Below are 18,386 nucleotides of genomic sequence, written 5' to 3'. Positions count from 1 at the left end.
CATAATATGGGTTTTGAAATTAGGTATCATACAGTGTTAATTCATAACAAAGACGATATCGAATTCGTCACTGAATTCCCATGTTTTTTGGGACACCCTGTAGATAAAAATGGGCGTTCCTATTCTGTGGGTCTTATATTTGGTTAACCCTTTATTCGCCCATCTTTTAACACCCTTTAAACCTTCGAAGAAAGTGCTTGAAAGGGATTTTTACAAAGCTTGATTTGAATGTCGTCTTTCTCAACGCAAAATTAAAATACAAATATATCGCTTAATGTCTAATAGGATTAGTATTTATTTATCAGAATGTATGAACGAATGAATATTAAGTATATAACTATTTATAATGTCACATTTAACAACAGACCCCTGAAGGGGTTAAAATCTATAAAGTGTATAGCACCAATATTACAAAAGCAAATCAACTCAAAAATCAATAATATTTAAAGTTTAAAATTTCCTAAATAAATTAAATTTGATTAGAAAAACACAGAGGTTAGCCATATGTTTGATCAAATTCACTTAATTCACTTCCATTAGCAATTAAGCTTTCCATGAACTATTTAATTATGATAGAACTCAAAATTCGTCAAAATCCAACGGAAATAACTTTTAATCGTTACACAACTGGTTTCATTTTCAACGTTTCACTGAATGGATTATCAACTTTCCATAATGAGCATTTCAGATAATCGTTTTTTCAAGTTCTACGTTTCCGAAAAATTATCACTGAAAGGGGAATAGGATTCTTTTAATATATTTATTTAATATAATTCTGACTTTCAAGAAAATTCTCAAATAGTGTTTTCAAAAGTGTCACAATATGAACACTGAAGGAGAACTTTTGTATTGTGGATCTCGGGACCAAGCATTGATCTCAAAACTTGCACATAATCTTTCAGATTAATTTGATTCCTCTTCGATATTACATGGTGGTCATACCCTACAGAGAAAACTTAAATGAATGAATTTAGCATCGATCCTCAAACTAAAAAGTGACCACACTGGATATCGAAATCAATTGTTTAAGATATCCAATATCTGAACACTGAAGAGCCAATTGACGATGATCTGCAGTAATTCCAAGGAACTTTTGTCTGCTTTTTTTAAAGAAGAATATTTTAAGTTTTCATGGATTCCAAAGTCTCCTCTGCATCACCCTCTAATAAATGTCCTTCCTCGTATGGCCTGAAAAAAATATAATTTTAAAGGGACTGTAAAGGAAAAATGAAAGGAGATATAGACTGAAACCTGAGAATCTCAGGAGTTGAACGATACCTATAAACATCTATCTGATGTTCCTGTCTCTAGTAATTGATATAAACCTTTGTCAAATTTATACGAAAATTCATATATATATTTGCAATTTTGTATAAAAGTTGTAGTATTAAACAGGTCATATTCATTAAATATGCAATCAATCTGAAAACGACGATATCCCACAGGAGCCTGAGAATCTCAGGTTTGCTTCAATTATAATTTATTTTTTTAGTTTGCCATTTCTCGAGACAAGAACATCAGATAAATGTTTTATATGTATCTTTTAGCGCCTGAGATTCAGCCTATACCCCCTTTCATTTTAGCTTTACAGTCCCTTTAAACAACTTTTTTCAAACTGTATTTTAAATACTTTTACTAAGGATTTTTTCATTCTTTGATACAACCCTTTATGTATTGTTGTCTTGTCAAATATATATATCTTTATACTTAATTCTTTGATATTGATACTTACATGTCATCCATGTTTTCGTTAGTTCCTTCCTCCGCCACCAGGAGTTCATATTCCTCCGCCGCAAACCTATCCCAGTCAGACATCTAAAAAGGCGTCGTTAAGATTTCATCCAAAATTATTAAAAAGAGTGAAAATCAAAAAAAATTTAAATTCTGTTTAAATATGTCGCAAAATAAAAAAATGTGATATAAAATTCAAGCCCATTGCTCAACCCTAGTTTTAATTTTTTAATTCTTGTAATTTTGCAAATTGCAACCTGATGGTTTGCACCTGTTATAATATTTTAAACATTGATATTTGATCTAGCAAAATCAATATTTTAAAATTTCAAAGGCATATATGGATAAAAAAAAATGATTTGAAACGAGTGACCAGTTCTTTAAACAAACAAACTGGTGTTTTTCTTTAAATCTTTTATCTGCAATTATATATAATTATCATTTGTCTTTCCACGGACAAACTTTGTCACAAACTATGATTTTCTAATTTCTATATCTTTGCTACCCAATGTTGTAGACCTTTGATATACCAAACTATGATTTCTGTTAGACTAAATAATCTAAGTTTAAAATATCAAAGGTCTACATAATCAGATTGTAAAGAAAGAGGGATTAGACAATTTGAGTTTGTGACAAAAACTCAGTTCCTTTATTCAAACAATGCATTATCTCAGTTTTCCGAAATTAAGAAGGTATGACCAGAAAATTAGAATTTTATGCATGCAGACGCGTAGCTGTCAAAAGTGACAGTTTAAAATATTATTTTCCTGTTCATTCGGACAAAAATGTGTAAAATCTTAATAATTCACGGAAATTCTTTTTACACTCTGTTTTTAGTTTCAGACCAGGAAATAGGTGGAGGAGCAACATTTTAAATGTGTAATTGTTCAGTGTCTGAATTTTTTTGGTGACAAAATTTCTGAAGTTTTGGCGTGAAATAGAAAAGGAAAAATCTGGGAAATGCAAGAAAATGTTGACAACTAAAACATTAAACTACATTAAATTAGGGAGCATGATTCATCTCTGTAATGTTTCTAAAAGTTTTATAATAAATAAAATAAATCTAGTAAATTGATATTAGGCTATAGCATTGATTACAAAAATTATATAATTTTCTGGGGCGTTCAAAACTGTGACCTAAGATTGACTTGAACTCAAAATCTGAGCAATAGCAAAAATAACCTTTGCCAATATTGGAAATCCCAAGACTGTTTAGTGTTTGGGTTAAATCACATTTTTGTATCAAAGATTAAAAATAGTTAATAATCTATTATCTAAAAAAGATATTTTGAAACCTAATGATACGGTAGTAGCCTAAAAATTGTGGAATGTCGTCTTCCTTATTTTTCAAATTAAAAATGTCGCAAAGGGTTTTTGTAAGGATTTTTAATTCTGATATAAATATTTTAGTTCGAACTACAAAGAAAACCCCTTAGCAATGGAATTATTTCTTTGTAACAAACTTTGATGTTTAATCCCTATACCTTTGAAAATTCAATGTCGTTGTACCGTTGTACCGTTGTACCGTTGTACTGTTGTACCGTTATAGCAGTTCATCAGAAGAAGACCCTAATGAGAAACGTGTTGCTAAGCAGATTCCAAAACAAATGCAAGAGAAGAATCGAGACGAGGAAGAAGTTAACGGTACAACAGTACAACGGTACAACGGTACAACGGTACAACGACATTGAATTTTCAAAGGTATAGGGATTAAACATCAAAGTTTGTTACAAACAACTTCAATCAACCTGTGGTATAGGGATTAAACATCAAAGTTTGTTACAAACAACTTCAATCAACCTGTGGAACAATTGGCATCAAGCGGATCACAACTTCAACCAACCGGCGGAACAATTGGCATCAAGCGGATCACAAAAAATTCTGTTACATTAAATATCAAAGGTTGCAAAAATATTTAAGATTGTGGCAAAGACTCAATTCCTTTTAATCATCAAAAGACAGACGACACATTCCACTGTTTTCTGGTTATCAATGTAATATATATATATTTTTTGGGGGAGGAGAAGGGGGGAGACAATTTGTACCTCGTTTCCGTCCTCGTCTGTCTCCCTCTGTGTAGCGAAGGGGTCCCTCTGCTCATGGTCCAGATACTTCTCCAGGTTAAAGAACGTATCGAAGAAGATCGGTGTCATCTTGCACTTCTTTAAGTCCCTCAAGGTGATCTGGTTGCTCGTCAGGGGACGGATCATATCCAACATCTAAACAAAATATCAAAAATACAATTTAAAAATTAACAAAAAAAGTATTTGCACAGTACGTTAAATATTTCTACTAGATATTTCAGTAAATTTAGGGGATCCAGGTTAAATATTTCAAATAGATATTTCAGTAAATTAGGGGGTCCAGGTTAAATATTTCTAAAACGTATTTCAGTAAATTAGGGGGTCCATGTTAAATATTTCTAATACATATTTCAGTAAATTATGGGGTGCAGGTTAAATATTTCTAATACATATTTCAGTAAATTAGGGGTCCTGGTTAAATATTTCTAATACATATTTCAGTAAATTAGGGGTCCTGGTTAAATATTTCTAATACATATTTCAGTAAATTAGGGGTCCTGGTTAAATATTTCTAATACATATTTCAGTAAATTAGGGGTCCTGGTTAAATATTTCTAATACATATTTCAGTAAATTAGGGGTCCTGGTTAAATATTTCTAATACATATTTCAGTAAATTAGGGGTCCTGGTTAAATATTTCTAATACATATTTCAGTAAATTAGGGGTCCTGGTTAAATCTTTCTAATACATATTTCAGTAAATTAGGGGGTCCTGGTTAAATCTTTCTAATACATATTTCAGTAAATTAGGGGGTCCAGGTTAAATATTTCTAATACATATTTCAGTAAATTATGGGGTCCAGGTTAAATATTTCTAATACATATTTCAGTAAATTATGGGGTCCAGGTTAAATATTTCTAATACATATTTCAGTAAATTAGGGGTCCTGGTTAAAAGTTAAAAGTCCTTAACTTTGAAACACGTTTTCACCCATTAAATGAAGACTTTTCGTATATGCTATTTTGTACATTTTTGTTTGTCTCTATAAAGTAAAAAGTCTATTTCGACAGATTTTGAATTAGAGATGAATAGTTGACTACAGACAGTTGATGTATCTACTTCGTTGTAGTTAGTTTTAAGTAAGTGAGACCAAGTAAACTGTAGTTGTAGTTAGTTTTAAGTAAGTGAGACCCAGTAAACTGTAGTTGTAGTTAGTTTTAAGTAAGTAAGACCCAGTAAACTGTAGTTGTAGTTAGTTTTAAGTAACAGAGACCCAGTAAACTGTAGTTGTAGTTAGTTTTAAGTAACAGAGACCCAGTAAACTGTAGTTGTAGTTAGATTTAAGTAACTGAGACCCAGTAAACTGTAGTTGTAGTTAGATTTAAGTAACAGAGACCCAGTACACTGTAGTTGTAGTTAGTTTGAGACCCAGTAAACTGTAGTTGTAGTTAGATTTAAGTAACAGAGACCCAGTACACTGTAGTTGTAGTTAGTTTTAAGTAAGTGAGACCCAGTAAACTGGGAAATAGAAAAACGACATGTGATCAATCTTATATGTTTTGATGTTATAAAAACTCAAATTGATTTTACTAGGTCTTATAGCTTAAAAATCAACTTATTGAGTGTAATGGTTATGTGTAGTGTGTCACAATTATTATTTTTCCTATCCATGATCATGTTTAAAATCATAACTTGAGTCTAACAGTCGTCTTCATTTTCCAAAATATGTTTTCTGTGCTGTCTGTAAAGTCTCATTTCTTGGGGTCATCCTGTATTTGAATTAAATTTATCTATTTATCTGTTGTCCTTGCTCTGCCCGCCCTAGATAGATAAGATAGGATTGTTTAGCACACCATTTTTAAATAGTTTAAATTCCAGTCTTCTTAACTTCTGAATAATTGTTTGTGTTTACAAAGACCCGTAGAAGACATGTATGCGGTGTTACAGTAATAACCAAAAAAATCTTGAAAAGGGAGTCGACTTTCAAACTCAAGTTATGACTTTAAATAGTCCAATGAACGTGATCGAGGCACAGTCATTGTGCAATGTAAACGGAACCTTTTTAAATGCAAATAGAAAAAAGGTCTGTTTTATGGAACGCTTTATGGGGCCCCCCCCCCCCCCTTCATATCAAATTTGTGCATTGCTTCGATTTCATCTATTTTCAAAATGAAATTAATATTTTTTTATTTCTTCAAGGTTAGGCTAGGAGCCAATATAAATAGTATGTATGTAACAATAACGAAAATACAAAATGTCAGAACTGTTCAATTTCAAACTTTTAATTCATTATCTGAACTAATTGCTCATTTGTAATTGATAAAAACAGCAAGATTATGGGCCCGTCCCTAGCTTGCAATAACGTACCCAGCTCTAACTTGCCGTTACGTGCCATGCCATAATGTACCGTAACGTGTCCATCCTTGCTTAATATAACGTGTCCAGCTCTAACGTGCCGTAACGTGCCCAGCCCTATATGCCGAGAGTAGTGCACTAATAAACCTAGGTTGAAGCACTCCCTTCCTTCTTTATGATAGAGGTTTGGATAATTGTTCACAGATTGGAAATTGCAAGTTCATTCTTCCTTTATAATACTTGAACTCTTAGGACTTTTTTTATTTTTAAAGTTCTAAAATCTACATTTCCAGTGCTAAATAAAAGTTGAAGTGATACTTCAAAGTTTAAAACTCAATGCAAATGTTCATCGCAGTCTGGATCTATGTGCGTTATATAAAAGTAATCTAGGAGGAAAGATTACATTTGTATTAATTGGCGTTTTAAAATTTGAATTCTTACATATTATTCAGCAAAAAAGTTTTTTATTTAATTTTAAAATTATTTATAGTAAATAAGTTTATTTTTTAATGCTTATACCATTAAGCAGTTTAGCTATTTTTTTTATTCTGACATTATTTAGAAAATAAGATTATTTTTAAAATTCTTTAGAAGTTTAGCATGTTTTTTAAATTCTAACATTATTTGGCAAATAATTTTTGTTTAATCCAACATCTATTAGCAAATAATTTTTGTTTAATCCAACATCTTTTAGAAATATTCAAGTTAATTTTTTAAATTCTTATACTTAATTTCTTCTTTTTAGATTATAACACCATTAAGCAGATAAAGTAATTTTTTTTTTAAATTCTAACATAATTTTGGGGTTACAATTTTTTATCTTAACATAATATCAACATGTTCAAAGAATTTACATCTTTCCTAAATCTTTCCTAATTAGAAATGTTCCCAGTAATTTGATCCCAACCCTTCGCCCTTCTACTATTGCCCTAATTTGACCCCCTTCCCCCCCCCCCCTCGTCCACTCTAATTTGATCATTTGTAACGATAACTTAAACTTATCTATTCATAATACAACGACGTTCTTAAAGATTTAAGTTTTTAGTTTCCAATGATTAGAATAAGTTATCTGAATTAGAAATTATGCCAAATCACCGTATATAGGCCTGCAACTGCCTGCATATTACGAATAGTGCCTGAAATCACCGTATATAGGCCTGCAACTGCCTGCATATTACGAATACTGCCTGAAATGCCTTGTTACTTGCCAATCACACTTTGCATTCAAGCATGTTTAAAAATAAAGGGACTGCACACTGCACATGCAAGTGACTCTCCATTTCAATTTACCATTGTCTATATAGAATGAAGGAGATATACTTGTTTTTCTATCTAAAAATGTTAAATCTTCACTTTTTATTTTCTGTACAAATAAATTGCGGATTAATACAACAGCGACAAGGATGGAAACTGAGTTTAACTTTTTAAAAGATAGTAAAACGGCGATCTTTCTCATCGTAACTCAGATTTAGTTTTGAAAGGTTTAGTTGGGATCGGGCAAGAGATTTACTTAGAATTAAGCTAACAGTCCCTTTAAACTGTATCTCTACAATCTAAGAGCAATTTCAAGCTTTGAATGCATACTAATCAGCCATGGCTTGAATATAATGCTTATATTGCCGACGGTTCTTAATGCATGCTAATATAAAAGCATGACAGTCTAAATACATGACACTAATTTTTGTCATGATAAACTTATTTTTTGTATCAGTCACCTCCCATTGTTTAAGGCGTTGGTTTACTTCAAAAATTAAAAATATTTAAGATATTAATTTTAACCAAAATCTAGGTTTGTCTTTTTATTTGTATTTGTGATATTAGTTTTATTTTTTACTGCGCTACAATAATCATAAAACGCCTACATGAAGCACACACTTATTTCAAATATTAAACAATAAAACCCAGGCGTTTTCTATCAAAAGCATGCTGGGAGATACCTAAAGCATGATGGGATACCTAAAGCATAATGAGATTTATCTAAAGCATGCTAGAATTTATCTTAGCTTTAAATATATCTCAGCATGCTTTAGATATATCTTAGAATGATTTAGATATATCTAAGCATGCTTTAGATATATCTTATAATGCTTTAGATATATCTCAGCATGCTTGTGATACATCTCAGCATGATTTAAATACATCTCAGCATACTTTAGATATATCTAAAGCATCTATATCTAATTTTTGTCTTTATGTTTTTGACTTTATTGGAATAAAAAAGATTTTTTTAATCTGTCCTGAACCAGATGATATAATGTTTAATCTTCCCTGAACCAGATGATATAATGTTTAATCTGCCCTGAACCAGATGATATAATGTTTAATCTGTCAGTACAGATCTCTACCAGAGTACACATATCTACCTGAACCAGTACGCAGTACTCAGTACAGATCTCTACCAGAGTACACATATCTACCTGAACCAGTACACAGTACACAGTACACATATCTACCAGAACCAGTACGCAGTACACAGTATACATATCTACCAGAGTACATATATCTACCTGAACCAGTACGCAGTACACAGTACAGATCTCTACAAGAGTACACATATTTACCTGAACCAGTACGCAGTACACAGTACAGATCTCTACCAAAGTACACATATCTACCTGAACCAGTACTCTATGGCAGTAGGATGTCGTTTATCCTCCTCTGAGAGCAGGAACCAGACGAACTCCGTGTAGGACATCCTACCGTCCTTCTGCGCACTCCCCCTAGTCACAGCTCCAGAGAATATTCTGTCAATCATGCGCGTACTCAGAGCTGAAACATCATCCTCTAAAGCGTCGCACAGATTAATTAATAATAATACTAATGATAAAAATACAGAACCAGAGTGGAATTAAGTCGCAAAAAGTGTAAAATCGCCATTTTGTTATATTGTTTGCATACTGCAGGTGTACTTCACACATTTGTGATCATAACCTTTTGGACCCTGGTGCATCTTTTTAATGAAACAAATGTTCTTGAAAATTATTGAATTTTCTCTAAATCAATTCTCTGGGAACCTGTCATGCATTCCCGAGTTCATTTCAGCATAAGCTTAATTTTACATTCCCTAGTTCATTTCAGCATAAACTTCATAAAAAGAATAAATTGTAACGAATGTATCCAGGGATCATATTCATACTGTAATATTGCTTATTTCCCTTCTATTCTAATCTCTGTTCTGTGGACAGACCATTTAAGAAATACAGAGTTAAAAATGTCGATTTTAATTCGTCAACGTCGGATATGTTCCCACTTTTTAATTTACAATGGCATGAACCATAAATATGTATAATACCTAACTGAAATTGGAAAGAGGGGGGGGGGCCCCCCCCCCCCCCCCTCTATTAACCTATGATAATGATACTTAATATTCGTTAAAAAGGTTTCAATGCTCTCCTTTTAGAGGAAATCTCAACGTAATTTCAAATTTAATTTTAAATTCTCTGAATTTCTTATTTCCTTTTCCTGCTTCAAGTCCAAAAGTCATTAAAAAATAACATTGTCTTTTTTGTTCATTTAAAGGATAAAAGAACATGAAGCTCTTTATAAACAGGGCCATTTGAAATTACATAGACAGTCCATTTCAGATTAAAATGGCATGAAACTGTTCTAGGTGTGGTTCTACCACATCTCACGAAACATGACAGTTGGTGAAAAGTTTTGAATGTCTTTTACTGTATTAGATATTAAAGACTTTTTGTAGTTTATTTTGTCTAAAAAATCTTTTACTCAAATATATTTTACTTTGAAATCAATTTTACTGTAAGATGACTCCCATACAATATTTTTTCTTATTCTCTTTGGTATCAAACAACTGAACAAATTATGGAAGAAGACATTTTAAAAGATTCACTATCTGTCATGTTTAATGGGACACCCTGTAGTTCTCCTCATTAAATATTAGTTCTGGAGCACTTAACATTTACACGGTACATTTAGACATTCTTCTAGTATAATCTAAATAGACCAGAACACCAGGCTAAATTAGAGCTTGTGGGTTTAAATATTATTTTCCGATAAATTTAATATTTTGTAGCTGAAGCATTCCAGAAATGTATTTATTTTCTTTTAATTTAATTTAAATAATGTGGGATCGAAAGCCATGGTTAGTCAACTCCACAACTTTTGTATTTCCTGCTATTTGGACTATTTAAAACATAACTTGAGAATAAAAGTCGTCTTCCTTTTCCACAACTTAATGGGTCTCGTTGTATAAAGACATGAACATATTGCGCATTATAATGTACATAATGTAAATTATACCTGGCACAAACAGTCATCGAAAGGTAGAGTTTCAATTCCTAGCTGTTCCATTCTTTGTAGTTGTTCTTCATAGAAATATTCTAGCTCGTACATAGATAGTACACCATCTCCATCTACATCCATACACCTGTACATAGATATTATTCATGTACAAAGATAGTACACCATCTACATCCATACACCTGTACATAAATATTTTTATATTCATGTACATAGATAGTACACCATCTCCATCTACATCCATACACCTGTACATAGATATTTTTATATTCATGTACGAAGATAGTACTTCATCTTCATCTACATCCATGCACCTGTATAAGATATATTCATGTACATATAAAGTACACCATTTCCATTTACATCCGCACACCCTTACATAGATATATTTGTATTCATGTATAAAGATACAGAGCGTCCCATATCATATTAGATTATCTCCAATCTTTAACACCAAAATAAACCCTTAATACTCGAAAAACTTATGTTTTTTTTCAAAATGATTCATTCTAATGAAATTTTCTAATTAGTCCCGAAAATCGTAATTTAGACCCGTTCTCGGTCTAATATGATGTGGGACACCCTGTAGTAAACCATCTCCATCTACATTCATACACCTGTACATAGATATATTCATGTACGTAGATAGTTCACCATCTCTATCTAGTACTCAGTACTCAGTACACATCTCTGCAAGTACACAGTACACATCTCTGCCAGTACATAGCGCATATCTCTAACTGAACCAGTACTCAATGCACACTACTACACATCTCTACCAGTACACAGTACAAATCTCTACCCGTACACAGTACACAATACACATATACACCTGAACCAGTACTCAGTGCAGATCTCTACCAGAGTACACATATCTACCTGAACCAGTACGCAGTACACAGTACAGATCTCTACCAGAATACACATATCTACCTGAACCAGTACGCAGTACTCAGTACAGATCTCTACCAGAGTACACATATCTACCTGAACCAGTACGCAGTACACAGGACAGATCTCTACCAGAGTACACATATACTACATATCACTATTGCAATATATCTGATCGTGATAGTTGAAAATTGTTTCATCAAGGGGGACAAAAGAGGTAATAATGACTAAACGGACCATATCTTTCAATCAATCAATCATAGCTAGTCCTTATTTAACTGACCTAAAGGGATTGCTCACGGTTAACTATTCCCATTGGTATTCTTCAAGCCTTTATCAGAGAATGTTTAGACTTTTCTCAAGAAATTATATAATTATATAGAAAGGAACTAAGTTTTTGCCACAAACTCTGATTTTCTGATCTCTATATCTTTGCAACCCAATGTCGTAGACCTTTAATATTTCAATCTATCAATTATGTAACTTAAATAGTCTAAGTTTGAAAAATCAGAGGTTTACATCATCACGCTGCAAAGATAGAGAGCTCTTCAAAAAGAGAATCTAACTTGCAATTTTAGTTAGATTGACGTGGCATGCCTAAGATGGAAAGTTAGATATATTTTGGAAAAAAAGTTAAATAGATTTAAGATTAAAAAATACACAGATTTAAGACAGAAACTTATATAGATTTAGATAGAAAGTTAGATTGATTTATGATGAAAAGTTACATGGTTGTAAGTTAAAAGTTTTATAGTTATAGGATAAAAAGTTAGATAAATTTAAGACAGAAAATTAGATAAATTTATGATAAAAAGTTACATGGTTATAAGATAAAAAGTTAGATAGTTATAAGATAAAAAGTTAGATAGATTTATGATAAAAAGTTAGATAGTTATAAGATAAAAAGTTAGATAGATTTATGATAGAAAGTTAAATAGATTTATGATAGAAAGTTAGATAGTTATAAGATAGATAGTTAGATAAATTTATGATAAAAAGTTACATGGTTATAAGATAAAAAGTTAGATAGTTATAAGATAAAAAGTTAGATAGATTTATGATAGAAAGTTAGATAGATTTATGATAGAAAGTTAAATAGATTTAAGACAGAAAATTAGATAAATTTATGATAAAAAGTTACATGGTTATAAGATAAAAAGTTAGATAGATTTATGATAGAAAGTTAGATAGATTTAAGACAGAAAATTAGATAAATTTATGATAAAAAGTTACATGGTTATAAGATAAAAAGTTAGATAGATTTAAGATAAAAAGTTAGATAGTTATAAGATAAAAAGTTAGATAGTTATAAGATAAAAAGTTAGATAGTTATAAGATAAAAAGTTAGATAGTTATAAGATAAAAAGTTAGATAGATTTAAGATAAAAAGTCAGATAGTTATAAGATAAAAAGATAGATAAATTTATGATAGAAAGTTAAATAGATTTATGATAGAAAGTTAGATAGTTATACGATAGATAGTTAGATAGATTTATGATAGAAAGTTAGATAGTTATAAGATAGATAGTTAGATAGATTTATGATAGAAAGTTAGATAGTTATAAGATAGAAAGTTAGATAGATAGTTAGATGGATTTAAGGAGTCTGTCTCGTAATTTTAAGTAACCCGTCATATAAAGAGGAGTATGTCCGATTCAGAATGGTACCTTAGAAATCTTTATCTGATCAATAATGTGGAAGATATCGTTATTTTTCTAGCTTCAAGTTGGGAAAACTAATTAATTCTTAACCAGACCAACCTTTTAAGGACCTGGATCCGGATCCACAAAAAATATGCGGATCCACGGATCCGGCTCCAAGAGGTAAAATTTCAACCAAAAACTGCAAAAAAAAAACTTTTTTACTCAAATATGAACTTTTGAAAATAAAGAGAGATTATAAAAATTTCCTCATTTCTGAATGGTTCATCTAGTTTTAGGGTAAAAATAAGCGAAAAAACAAACAAAACATTTGAAAATTATTTTTTGTTAAAAAAATTCAGTAAATCTTAAAGAAATGACCTGGATCCGGATCCAGATCAATTTTTTTCCAGTTCAGATCCAGGACCCGGATTTGGATCCGGATCCGCATCAAAATTAAATGGATCCTAAGCACCGTAATGAATCGGACAAGCTGGGTAACATGTTTTTGGTAAATAGAGGGTCAGTTTGAATTACGTTTATAGTCCCTTTTAAATAGAGTTGGATAGATGTGCAGTAGATGCAGTAAAGATAAGTATCCATGACAGTATAAATGTGAAGGTATAAGATGAAGTATTAATGTGACAATGGTTATCTTGTATCTACCGTGCTAATGCGCACTACAATACAGCGAGAATAAAAAAACATAAAAATAATTGCAAGCTATAACACAGCCCTGGACCCATGGTTCAATCTGATATGTAGTTCTATATTTTATGCTTATTTTAAACTGCCAACCAAAGCAGTATGTCGCTTGTTTGGCCTGTTATAATTTATTTTGTACTGCAAATAGGGTATTTTTATTCCCCCCTCCCCCCCAAAAAAGAATGTGGTTTTATTGTGAAAAGGCTTTTCTGACCTAGGCAAATCAAAATAATATAAATTCTTTTAAAAAATTGATCATAAAATTTTGATATTCAGAGTTAAAAACTTTTTAGCTATTTTTATCTTACTGTTCTTAATTCTATCATTTGGATAGGCATTTCTAAAAGTTGTTTTATTATATTAAACAGAACCAAACGGTTCAGATCCAGCTAGAGAGACATGTCATATTAGAACTTTGACATCTTTCGATACTAGTTAAATATAGTGTTTAATTGGTCAAACACAACGATTTCTTTTAGTGGAATATAAAACATTAATTTAAGTAAACAAATCATGATCATTTCATTATGATCAATGAAAACTCGCCGTGATCATTAAATTATGATCAATGAAAACTCACCGTGATCATTGTGCCTGGCAAGATCTTCCCGATCAATAAATAGATCATGATCTTTATCCAGCTCCCAGAACTTGCAGTAGATCACGTAAAAGTGCTCGTAGCTAAAGTAGTCCGTGATTTGATTAATGTCGTCTTCATCTTGTAAACTTCTCAAGGTTGGCAGGAAGCTTGAACGTCGGAGCTCAGACAATGAAATCTTCCCGCTCCAAGATCTGTTTACAACGTAGAATATTCGAGCTATCACCTGAAGAAAAAAACATAAATTAAAACTATATCAAATATGGCATTTTTATAGTAAAAACTTTCGATTGTTTGATTGATAAACAAACTTAATTTCATTAAATTCATAATGATTAATGATTTGAATTTTTTTTTAAATGAATGAAAATTTTAATTCTTATATCTTGCCAACCGTTATGGCGGATTAGTCAGAGGGGGGTGCAAAGACATACCCCCCCCCCAAATCAAACATGAAGAAGATATGTTGAAACACGAAAAGATAAGGAAAACACGTTAACAGGAGGAAATCGTGACTACGCAATATCATACGCACGTAATTTCCAATTCACCGACCCTTAACCCTCTTCCCCTCCCTGCTACTAATCTTACTTCTATCTGTTGCGTCAATAAGGAGAAAATTGTTAAATACGTCTCATACCGAAGAACGAAGCGTTCATACAAATTAAGGAATTGGATCGAAAAAAAATCACATTAATATCAAACAAATAATTTAGATATTCAATCCTATAGTCATCGATTATTTTTTGACACATTTGTATAAAGTTGATATTTCATAATATTTTTTATTTTGTGTTTTTTAAAATTAATATTTCGCTTACAACTTGTTTTCTCGACTGGCGCATTCCCGGAAAATGTGGAAAATGTCGTCTTCATTATCAAAATCCTCGAATCAGGAATGAATGTTTTCAAAAGTCACTCTCGGATCATAGAAAGTGAAAAATATTATGAAATATTAACTATATACGAATGCGTCGAAAAATAATCGATGACTATAAGTTGTAATATCTGAATGATTTGTTTGAAATTAAATTGATTTTGTTACGATCCGAGTCGTATGTTGCAACTTTCTAAATTTGTAAGGAATCTACGTTCTTCGGTAAGAGACGTCTTTAACAATTTTCTCCTTATAGACGCAACAGATAGAAGAAAGATTAGTACCGACCGTAAGCCTAAACCCCCTTCCTTTTTTCGCGAACACTCCCTTTAAAGTTTTCAAAAAATTAATATTTAAATGTTATGAATTTATTGGTTTAAAAAGTTACACAGTTTCGTTGCCATATTTGTGTTTCAGCATATTTTATTTATACCTATTAAATGCACATTTAAAGATTTGCTTATACAAAGTGACTGTAGTCACAATTTCAAACTTTGTTTGATAAAAGGACTCCTTAAATCCGCGCGTGGTTACTCTATAAAAGTGACTTGCGGATTTCTTGCTTACAGAAACAATAGAAAGAATTATGAAATTAAAGTCTTTAAAAGCTAAACGAACGATGATGTTATACATATTTTAAGTGTACATTTTGAGTCAGGCATACCCCTCTTTAAATGGAGGGTCACTTATATTTACCCCGACAGTACCTTTAAAGTCATTTATATAATCAAACCATACCCTCATCAGTATTCATCGGCTAGCCATGCTAAATTCAAATAACCCATTATGTTAAAATTTAGGATTGGAATGGGGGGGGGGGGACTACGCACCAAGATGGTGTATATAAGTTAAAGGGTTTCCGATACATTTTTTGGTGACCAGTCGTGAAAAGAGTGTAATTACCGATCTAACCCTGTATGTAGTTTCATCTATTTTTTAAAGTAAGTCTGGAGTTATTTGATTGTCGATCTAATTTCAATGAGTCTTCGTGTAAAACTTTACCTATGATATTTTATCTGAGTAAGACTGTGTGAGATTTCGACGTTTTTCTAATTCCTTAAATCAATTTTTAAGAGAAACCGCAAGTTATTAATTTTCTGATAGAAAACAAGGATATTCATTTTTGCACAAACTGTTAAATTAATAGACTGACGTCATTTTTTAATGGATGGATCATAGATTAATTAAGATAACAGATATGACACTAGATATCGTCTTTTCAAGATTTAGGGGGTTTTGAGTGAAAAACCCCTTAAAAAACGACATCTAGTGTTCCATCTGTTATTGACATTAATCTATGAGATGGATTACGTGAACGGTCCTGTTTAGTAAACTGCAGTGATAACTAGAAAACTCTGGAATAGGAATACGACTTTATGAATCAAGTTATAACTTTAAAAAGTCTAATGAGCACAAGACACAACAATTGTGCGGTGTAAACAGACCCATTTCACTAAATTAGTGATTTAATAAGTGTCAAGCAAAACTATTTTATTTGTAACAACATCAATTACACTTAAGTATTGCTATAATGTCGTCTTCCTATTAAATTGTTTTCTGGTTATCATTGTATCCTTAAAGAAAATTGTTAAATAAGCGTGGGATAAAAGTATGTCATAGACACAATTTTTCTCCTTAGATATATCTTTTTTAAACATTTTTTAAAAATAATCATCATAATAATAATATTATTAGATGATAACAGTGATAATAATAATAAAAATAAACCTGTTATAAGCGTGATAAACTGAGCTGACTCATCGTGTGCGTTTAGCATAAGTTTTTTCCAGGTCCTGGTTAGCAATGGCAGGTTGAGCTCCTCCCCCTCCACCTTACAGCTGGACCAAACCAGGCTCTTCCAGAACAGGGGCAAACCACACGTCTTAATATAAATCAATTAATCAATAAATCAATCAAATATTTAATTCATCATTACTCGAACAATCAATCAATCAATTAATAGCTTTTAACCAATCAATCAAATATTTGATTCAACATTACTCGAACAATCAATCAATCAAGTAATAGCTTTTAACCCTAGTTTCTCAATGTTTACCAAAAGATGGGATAGCATTATTGGTTTAAAGTTTAAAATTTGTTATCATAAATATGTTGGTTAATACATAAATTGAGGGTTACTTGAAATTACGTCTAACAGTCGCTTTAAATCTGCCTATTTCTAGTTGTGTGTCTATAAGTTGAAGAGAGTACTGTTTCCTTGTGTTTTATGTGACCCCTAAATAACAATAAACAATCGATACCCCACATTCTTCTACATCTATCTATCTATCTATCTATCTATCTATCTATCTATCTATCTATCTATCTATCTATCTATCTATCTATCTATCTGTCTATCTATCTATCTATCTATCTTTCTCTTGTTATGTTTTATTCATTTTCAATTATTTATTTTGATTTACTGTATGATGATTTATTTTAATGTCTAAAATTTGTATAAAATTATAATTGGTTCCATTGTCCCTAAAATTCTCTTCCATACAAAAGGATTTTTAATTCTTAATTGATTTTTATTTCATTTTATAGTCAGGGCATAGGATAGCACTTTTAATTAATTATAATTCTGTGTTTTGGGTTGGTGGATAGACAGGAATTTGGCCTCCTAGAGCAACTGAAAAATAATCTTTCTGAAAAGTTCGCGGATTTTAATATTTTTGTCTGGGGATTTCCCCCGCTGATCCCCCGGCCTAATTTCAGGCATATTTCCAGGCCAATGCATGTAAACGTTGGAAAAGATGCATGGGGAAAATGCCCGTATGGGGGGCCTATAGGGATATTTCTATGCCCTGGGGGATTTGTTTATTTGTGTAAATTGTGATAAATTTACGTACAATAAAGTACTTTGGGATAAGGAAAGTCATTTTTCATAAAATATCAAAATGATTTTTTAAATCCCGGTACAGGAGGGGGGNGGTATTCCTAGTCATCATAATATATCTCCCATATATCAATTAACGCCTAGAACTTTTGACAAACCTGATGGAAATATGTTTTAGCATTTTTAATGTTTAGCTCGTTAGCTAGAAGAGATGAAATATCTCAGTTTTTACAGCAGAGTGTAGAGGTCAGAAAAGAGAAATAAACAATGTTCTCACAGGCCTGAGCTGTCTAATTGTGGCTCGCACTAATTGTTTTACAAATCTGCTGATGTCTTTAAGTTTGACCGATAGAAACTGTAAGAATTAACGTAGATTAACATAATAGTTTAGTTGTATATAAAAGTAAAAGCGTACAGGAAGTGTTCGTGAAGGGGTGTGGGCTGATCCCGAGTTGAATTCGATA

The 18,386-nt window shown here is 31.6% G+C and overlaps 1 protein-coding gene across 1 annotated transcript; it reads right to left on the bottom strand.

The window, feature by feature from the left end:
• Positions 1-277: 277 nt before the first annotated feature.
• On the bottom strand, positions 278-11,368 carry LOC111703074 (serine/threonine-protein phosphatase 2A regulatory subunit B'' subunit beta). Its single transcript, XM_023474934.1, has 5 exons — positions 11,205-11,368; positions 10,373-10,499; positions 3,777-3,950; positions 1,733-1,815; positions 278-1,188 (listed from the first exon to the last, which is right to left on the bottom strand). Exons 1-5 carry the CDS (start codon positions 11,351-11,353, stop codon positions 1,122-1,124), a joined length of 600 nt encoding a protein of 199 aa, XP_023330702.1. The 5' UTR covers positions 11,354-11,368; the 3' UTR covers positions 278-1,121.
• Between the last annotated feature and the right edge of the window lie 7,018 nt (positions 11,369-18,386).

This window comes from Eurytemora carolleeae, unplaced genomic scaffold, assembly GCF_000591075.1.
Source record: "Eurytemora carolleeae unplaced genomic scaffold, Eaff_2.0 scaffold531, whole genome shotgun sequence".
In the NCBI taxonomy this organism is placed as follows: domain Eukaryota; kingdom Metazoa; phylum Arthropoda; class Copepoda; order Calanoida; family Temoridae; genus Eurytemora; species Eurytemora carolleeae.
Note: the sequence above shows the minus strand (reverse complement) of the source record. Positions and strands in the feature narration are given on the sequence as shown.

Coding starts and splice junctions, on each gene's coding strand:
- LOC111703074 (XM_023474934.1), bottom strand. CDS start 11,353: ATGTGTACTCTGGTAGAGATCTGTACTGAGTACTGCGTACTGGTTCAG. Junction 10,500..11,204: donor TGCACTGAGTACTGGTTCAG/GTGTATATGTGT, acceptor ATCTATGTACAG/GTGTATGGATGTAGATGGAG. Junction 3,951..10,372: donor TCGATGACTGTTTGTGCCAG/GTATAATTTACA, acceptor TATTTTGTTTAG/ATGTTGGATATGATCCGTCC.